This window comes from Fukomys damarensis, unplaced genomic scaffold (assembly GCF_012274545.1).
Source record: "Fukomys damarensis isolate Sample0158 unplaced genomic scaffold, DMR_v1.0_HiC HiC_scaffold_15, whole genome shotgun sequence".
NCBI classification, from domain to species: Eukaryota; Metazoa; Chordata; class Mammalia; order Rodentia; family Bathyergidae; genus Fukomys; species Fukomys damarensis.
Window position 1 is genome coordinate 54,358,683 of NW_022900927.1, and position 8,365 is coordinate 54,367,047.

General features: G+C 42.2%; 1 protein-coding gene across 1 annotated transcript in view; it reads left to right on the forward strand.

Annotated features, from left to right (window-relative positions):
* Plekhg7 (pleckstrin homology and RhoGEF domain containing G7) overlaps positions 1-8,365 on the forward strand; it is a 55,858-nt gene that overhangs the window by 21,133 nt on the left and 26,360 nt on the right. Inside the window, exons 7-10 of the mRNA XM_033763830.1 lie at positions 1,295-1,390; positions 2,281-2,424; positions 6,502-6,597; positions 7,158-7,259. Coding sequence (XP_033619721.1) covers positions 1,295-1,390; positions 2,281-2,424; positions 6,502-6,597; positions 7,158-7,259 — 438 coding nt within the window. The remainder of the gene's footprint in view (positions 1-1,294; positions 1,391-2,280; positions 2,425-6,501; positions 6,598-7,157; positions 7,260-8,365) is intronic.

Here is an 8,365-nt window from a genome sequence, read left to right on the forward strand (position 1 = left end):
CTTCTGTCTTTTCCAACCCCTTGCTGGTTTTTTATTGCCGCAACATGCAATCACTATGGTTTCAGACATCAACAAAAGGCATAAATCCCAATTACCGTAGGAGGTTTCTAACTGGCTCCAAGATTCCTTTGCTACTATGGAGTCTAACGAGTCTTTTAAAAATTTCCTCTGCCTGTGCCACAAGTGACCAGAGACCAGCACAGTGGGAAGATCAGGAAGGGTCTCCACTGGGACTCTCTGGGGTCCTCCCCAGCACAGCTCGCACCTTCTTCTGCTCATTAACAAAACACAGTTCACTTGCACCAAACCTGATGGAGCTAAGCCGGCATTGTGCATCCTCAGCAACAGAACAAGCTGAAAAATTATTTGTGATTAACATTCCACTGAAATGAAGCCAATGTGGCTTTTACAAAGCCAGACCCATTGTTATTGGATAGCCTCTTCCCGGTTTGGTTAGTAACGAACTCCAAGTGGGTGTTTCAAGGCATGCAGTAAAACACTGATGGATCTACCCCAAACTGCTCACAGTATATTAAGTTTAGAAAGAAAATTTCAGAAGGATGTGCAGATATGACAGAATTTTAAAATTAACTACAAATATGATCAGAAAAATGTTTACAGTGGTTATGAGAGTCAGGATTATGAGTGGCTTTAATTTTTGTTTTTTTTTCTTTGTTTCTCAATTGTTTGCAATGATTGTATAACATCTTTCATCAGATTTTTAAAGCACTTTATTAAGGATAAAAACTATAATATAAATAATTGGGTGGTTCCATTCCAAGGAAGCTCGAGTTTCTAGAATATTCTGGTACTCTTTAGCAGAGAATTACAATATCGGGCAAGTCTTGTTAGCACTGTGAGCTTTATTTAGTCAACTGCTTAGTGAGAGGCACTTTCTTGTGCTAACGTTCTGGGGTCCACAGTTTGGAAAAGTTAAAGCTGTGAAGGAGGTAATCACTTCACAGGGCAGGTGCTAGACTTGGAGTCTGTCTATTTGCTCTGTGTCCATTCTGTGCATTGGACTTGTTGTTTGTTTGTTTGTTTGTTTTTAGAAAGATGAGAGGTTTGGGCTACACACCCTCATGATTCTTGTCCTCCACCTCTGACATGCTGTGGTCCTGGGGGTTGGGCTGTGGCTTGGAAATGACCTTGGAACAGTTCATGCCTTAAAGTGGCTGGGTCTATTAGTGGTTTGATCTCTTTTCATGCATGTCAGAGAATCAACAGAAGTCGCTGATGCTGCTGAAATCATGTCTTTAAACAATTCATGCTGTTTGTAACAATCTTTAAGCAGGGCAGAGACAAACACAAGTACATAACCGATTTGGAAAACTGCCTATCTTCAGTGAAGATTAGAGACTTTGAAGGCTATGAGTTTTGCAGCCTAAAGGTACTGCATAGTTTACTAAGTGGTTTGTTGACTATGTAACATAGCTTTTCCATTTTCTTGTGCTTTTTTGTTTCTTTGGGTCTTTATTTCATTTTATTTTTTTGTGGGTCTTTAAATTGTCCTGTTATTGCCTGCTTTATAATAACAGATACAAGGAAAGAACCCTGTCAGGGCTGGGCAGGACACAGAGCCCTGGGAAAAGCCACTTTATGTGAAGTGAGGTAATGGCTACAAGAATACTTTGTAGGCCATAAAACCCTATAGAAATGTTAACACTGTTGAGCAGCTCATAATGACATTTCTACCGGTAACAATCCGTATCTTTGGTGATCTCATAAAATGATATGGCCTAGTGACACTGTAACTACAATTTGGGTAAGAACCTGCTGTGATGGTCACACAACTATGAAATCTAAGACCACGTCCCCATTGTCAAGGGACAAATGAGAATATTCACCAGCCCTCAATTTCCTCATCTGAAAAGCAAGTCATTGTGGATAAAATCATTTCCAAGGGTCTCCTTAAGTTCCAACACTTGAGTCATCAGTAGTTAATTTCAACAAGCTTTTGACAGAGGAACTTGGAATCAGATTTTCCAGTTCTAAGTGCAAAGCTCCTTGAGCCCTAAGCTAGACTAGGACTAAGGAAGTAGTCAAGCATAACTCCACGTGACATCAGCTGGAATTTCTTTTCATTTTAAAGCCTCGTGCTTTGCTTTGGGAGGAACTGGCATTTCTGAGCCACGGGAGCTGTGGTTTGAGCGGCTGGGGGGAGGAGAGCTGCCCACAGGGAGCCCAGGATTCCTGCCAGGGTGCAAGCCAAAGCAAATAGTAGATGAGGGAGCCACTGAAGTAGAAATGTTCTGTTCTCTCTTTTCTCCTTGTGTGCAGGATAAGACCTGGAATGAAGTCATGGAAACACATCAGAAAGTCCCTACTGATCAATTAGACTTAAGAAAGCAGCAAGAGGCTGTGTGGGAACTTTTCACAAGTGAATGCACTTATTTCTTGGACCATTTATTAGTTCTTAAGATGGTAATGCTGGTTTTCATTTTTGTGCAACATGGAAAACAGTAATTTGGTTCTTTAGGGACTTCTTTTTCTCTTCCATGTCAAAAAAGAAAGGTTGGGGATTTTTTTCCCTCCTTTATGAGGATCTTGAAGACATTTTTGTTTTTTGTTGTTTATTTATCTACAACTTAGTTCTCTCTTCGTTCTTTTCTTAAACATATCTTGTCAGGATTGGATGAGACTTTCCAGGCTCACTGAATCCCTCTGCTTCCTGTCTTCTGTCTGACCCTCTTCTGCCTCCCTCTCACCTATATGTCCAAGCTCCTGCGTCGGGGCCCTCAAGCCACCCTCAAGGCAGCCCGGTCCCATCTTGGTCATTTCCCATGCTGGAGCTCTTGCTCCCTCACGAACAAAGCCAGGTAAAGGCTTAGCAAGTGCAGCCACAGATTTCTGGGGCTACCATGCATTCCTGATGCAGCACGGTCGGATTACACAGTAGTGTATTCATGATGTGCTCACATAAACGGGACTCTGCCGCCTTGATCCGGGAAGCTCAGGGCAAAGAAGTCCTTGTAGAATAACCACAGAGAAAACGAAGGAAGGCAGCAGCGTCCTTCTTAGACCGCAGGTGGCCATGTGGCTCCCAAGGTGTCCATAATATTTTTGTAGTGTTTTTAAATTTAAATTTTTATTAATACACGTTTGCAGTTTGCAATGATTATGTTCATCGTGGGGAGCTGGGATATGTACACAACACATCTTAATTCTTTTTTCATCCCTTTTCCCTTCTTCTATCTCCTGGTCCCCTTCCCGTTTGAGAAAGATCCATCTCCTTACTTCCTATAATTTATCTTTTACTTTGCTCTTTATTTATAATTTGGGTTTCTCGTGTATAAGAGACTGTGCTACATTTAAACTTAGGTGTCTGGTTTATTTCACTTAACATTGTGACCGCAAGTCCCATTTGAATCCAAAATGCTCACAGCTAACTCATGGTGGGGGAACACCTGAGTGTACGTCCTGCATCTGCCTCTGACCTGCATGTGACCTTCAGAAAGTCCAGTCCTCCGTACCCTAAATAGACCAGAGGCTGGCCAACATGTGCTGTGAGGGCCCACGTTTGAGTCCATTTTGTGTTGCAGTAAGCAAATACCACAGAATTTGGAAAGAAAAGAGATTTGTTTCATGGTTTTGAAGGCTAAGAAACGCAAGATGATGAGGACCTTCTGGCCACATCATAACACTGTGGAAGGCACCATACCCAAAAGGGGTTACAAAAAGGGTCCCGAGATACTCACCTGGCCTTTACAACCAGCCTCGTTTGGAGATAATGAACTTCGCCCACATTAATGCCATTAACCCGCTCGTGACCTCATTGCCTCCCAGTAGGCCCCACCCTTAACCTCTTTGGGGATTGAGTTCCTCACACATGCTTTTTGACAGGACACATTCAAACTACAGCGATGCAGATAGTAAATATTTTAGGCTCAGCAGACCATGTGATCTTTGCTGCAACTACTCAACTCTGCCATTACAGCACAAAAACAGCTGTAGATAACACGTGAAGGCCTGCACATGACTGTGTCACTGTGAAATGTAAGTTACAAAACGAGGTGGCAATGCAGATTTAGAGCCCCCAGGCTGTAGTCTGACAACCCCTGTACTGAACTGTAAAAAGGGAAGGACAATACCGTCTCCGGCCATCTTCTTGAATCATCGTAATGACCAAATGAACGATTTTTGCTCTCTGTCACATGCCATGCAAGTGCTCATTTCTGTTAGATTTATTGTCAGTTTACCTAGGTACTAGGTAACTTTCTTAGCAACATTTAAGTCACAGAGACAGCCTAGGAGAAAATTGAAAATCTACATCAGTTAGGATGCTTTTAAGAGCAAGTACCAGAAAACTAGCTTAAATAATCCAGGATTTTATGGACCTGTGTGACTACAAAGTTCAGGGATGGGGAGGACTCTTGTTGATTCCAACAAGGGGCTCAAAATCAAGGACAAAATTTCTTTCCACGTTTCATCCCTGCTTTGGAAGCATTTGCATCATCTTGTGACTGATTCTCTTACAAGCACCAGATGGCTGCCATCCTGGAGCTTAGGGGGAGAGAGAAAGAGAGAGGACGGGGAAAGAGCTCCTATGTAGCTGATGGCCCAGCTTCCTGCTGTGCCCGCCCCTGCACCAACTCCTCCAGCTGGCTGAGGAAGGAACAGCAGCTGGTGTAAGGCAGTCAAGGCACAGCCTGGAGCAAAAGGGGCCAAACTCTTGGGACAGACAGCCAGAGGAGGGGCAGATACTGAAGTGAAACTCAGGCTGCGGTTCGGGAAGGGGAGTACCGAAGCTGGTGTTCACCAGTTAATGACTCCCACAGAGCACTAACCTCTCAGCTATTTTGTGTCCCCCATCCCAACGAAGACCCACAGAACTTTCTGCCCCACTGTGAACAGCCCAGGCTTTTCTAACTAGCATTTTCTGTTTAAGAAAAGGCCAGGCTGAATTTATTTTCACTTGTGCCCATTGTATTTAAGTACATGTGCACTTTGCCTTACACAGTACAAGCCTCCCGAAGTTGCCCCTGAATTCAAAACTGGTAATTCACACAGCAGAGTAAATATATTTGTAGGTTCGGTAGTCTTTTTCAAACTTGGCAAAGAATTTCTGTACAGCTATCAATCTCGTAGCAAAAAGGATATTTATTTAAAATTGTCCCAGGTTGGCTGTTCTGATGAATTCTGATTTTCTTGACAATTAACTGTTCTAGATGCTTGGGTTGAAATGACAGATTTTCAGATGCCATGGATTTGGAAAGCTCTTTGTCAGTGCTTCTCAACATGTGGCTTTAGCCCAGCCACATTGTTTTTGTTTTGTTGTTGTTGTTGTTAGTTTTTGGGTACCGGGGATGGAACTTAGGACCTTGCGTTTGGGCAGTGGAACCAGTGAGCTAAATCCGTGGCCCTAGACCAGCTACTTTGAAGTCGCTTAGGAACTTGTTAGATGCCCAATCTTAGACCCCCTCACAGATGCAGGTAATCACAAACTCTGGGATTGGACCCAGCAAGCTGTGTTTTAACGAGGCCTCCAAAAGATATCGATCCATGTCCAAGAGCCATTCGCAGCACTAATTAAATAATGTAAGAGTGAGAGTTGGAGGCCAGCCATCTAATGTCCCACTAAAACTCTTGAAATAGTTTGTGTTTGTCCTCTCCAAGGCTTCCCATCTTATACAGTAATACCTCGGTTCATGAACACTTCTGTTCACATACAATTCGTTTCGCAGACAGAAGCTTTAGGCACAGTTTTGCATCTACTCTTGAACTACATATTGGGTGATGAACACTACCGTGGTGTCTTCTCCAGAATCGTGGAACAAATTACATCCACGAACCAAGCCTCCACTGTCTCTACAAAGTATTCGCTTTTCAATGATTTGTTCTCTCTTCCATTTATAGAAATGAGCAGCAAGTCATTTGTGTGAATTGCAGTTCTCTTTCTTGATTTGCTGCGTGCTTCTCCTGATGTATGAAAGCACTGAATCGAGGAATAATAACCAAGACCTCCTGAATGCGTTCATTAATATTTAACGCCTTTATCCAAATGGAAACACCCTATCGGTTATCAGATATTAACTCACTAACTCTCTGCTTTGTATTCCCTGAAAGTAAAGGCCATTTGGAGTTTTCCAGAGGAAGGAGTAAATGAGAACACTGCATGAGGATGTTTTTGTTCTCAAGTTGAGGCTGTTGGTGAGAAGAGAACCTCTGGGATTTCCTCGGCAGCATGAGGCCAGAAAGCCCATTTGGACAGATTATGTTCAGCAGTTAAAAACACTGTTAGGACTCGCATAACGACACCTTTGTACTGAAGACCACATTTGCATTGTGTCCTATGAAGAAGCTCCTGTGTCATGATTTGTGTTGGGTACAATTCTTAAGCCTTGGGAACACTGATTGCTATGTAATTTTGTAAAGTTATATCCAGGAAATTTACGTTTAAAGTCTATGTTTAGATGATTAGTTTAGTTTAAGTGGATGTTTCATCACAGAGCATGCTTCCTAACTGAAAAACAAAAAGTAATGTGCATTTATTTTTTAAAGATCTTTGTGAATACACTAAAATATCTGCAGAATCATGAGTATCTTCTGGATGTGGATTTATGGAGACTTTTCGCAAACCTGGAGGAGTTAACCCAGGTAAGCCAATACAGGAAGGGGTCAGCAGTCGTGTTTTAAAGTTCACCAGAGGGTCCTGGGAATTGATGTGTGGGGCTACTATGACTGTATCCATACTGGAGTAGAGAATATGACTTAATCAATGTTGTGTTCCCGTGTCATCTTGTGTGAGGAATTCGGATCTATAAGGGGGGCATCTGAGCACCTGTTGGTATCTTCCCAGTAGATCATAGATATTAGCTAACCCTCATTTTTCATTTTTCCATGGCTATTTAAGAAAGATGTGCTCCACAGAACTTACTGTCTTTGTAAATGCTTCTTTGTAAATGAACAGCCTTTTTCCGTATATATTAGAAATAAGATATCTTTCTTCTCAAAAGGAAGGAAGAGAGAGCTACTTTATTTAGTTATTAAAATCTTATAAGAAAATGTGCACTGGAGAGGGGGGGAAATCATCTTTGAATTTTGCTAGCAGATAATTTGAAATGGGAGAGACCTGTAAGACTGTCATTTGAGGGTCAGCAGATTTTCCTTCCTTGGCCCTGAGCGTGTGCCTATTCCTTTTCTCTTTCTGGTCCTAGACCAGCCTTGGCTTTGTGAACAGTCTTTTCAGCACCATCAAGGACTATGTAGCAGCGTCTGAGGCTTCGCCACTGATGGACTTCATTTCTGTGCTCAGAAAGGTAAAGTCCTTCTGGGGAGCTGTGCTCCAGGCAGGGAACTCACCCCCCTCCCAGGACAGTTGTGTACAGCTATGGGTTGTTGTTGTTCCCAGGAAATCCCTATCACCACCCTCCCACAAAGAAACCCTCCTCTTCTGAGCCAATCAATACTTTCAAAAATAACTGGCGGATTGAGTGTTCCCACTGTCACATCTCCCGCAGGTGTTACCAGCACAGAAATCTGCATGCGCCATTTCCAAGACGTGTTTTTCAAATGACTTCAACTGAAAGCCATATTTGTGGCATAGTTTAGCACTCATTAATAACATGGTTCGGTTATTCTTCTAAATAAAGCGTCAGTCTCTCCCAAAGGAGCAAAACACACTTTCAAATCCACCTGCGCCTTTGATGATGTTTCTGTTGAACAAGGAGAAAAGAGGAAAATCGAAGGCCCTGGTTTGATAAATGCTATTTTTCTCTGGAATAGATATTTGGACATCCCCCACTTTTTTATGTTAACTTTTTCATTCAATTCCTGTCTAGCCTCATTTAGCAAGAGTTGATTTTTATACTACATTAAAAAAAAAAAACTCGGTTGATATTTCTTGAGGGCTTACAATGGGAAAAATTAGACAAACCCCCACCGTTGAGGGATTTTCAACCCATTGGTGGGATTAGTACAACAACAAGACTGTGGATTATGTAATCAATTTGAGATAAATAGTGCTGAATAAAAAGAACATAGACACTCTAAGCATACAGCAAATGAGGCCTCCTAGGTTGGGTGGAAGGTGAGGAGGTTACTGGCAGGAAAAGTGTCCCGAGATAATCCAACTGCAAAGGACGGGTGAAAAATAAGGATGCACTTGGATACAGAGCAAGGAAGTCCCTCAGTAAACTTTACAAGCACTTTAAATGTTTAAAGCTAGCTGGGCGTGGTGGCACAGGCCTGTAATCCCAGCACTTGAGAGGCTGAGGCAGGAGGATCACTGTGAGTTCGAGACCAGCCTAGGCTACATAGTGAGTTGCAGGTCAGTCGCAACTACATAATGAGACCCTGTCTCAAAAAAACCAAAGTAATAATAATAATAATAATAATAATAATAATAATAATAATAATAAAATGT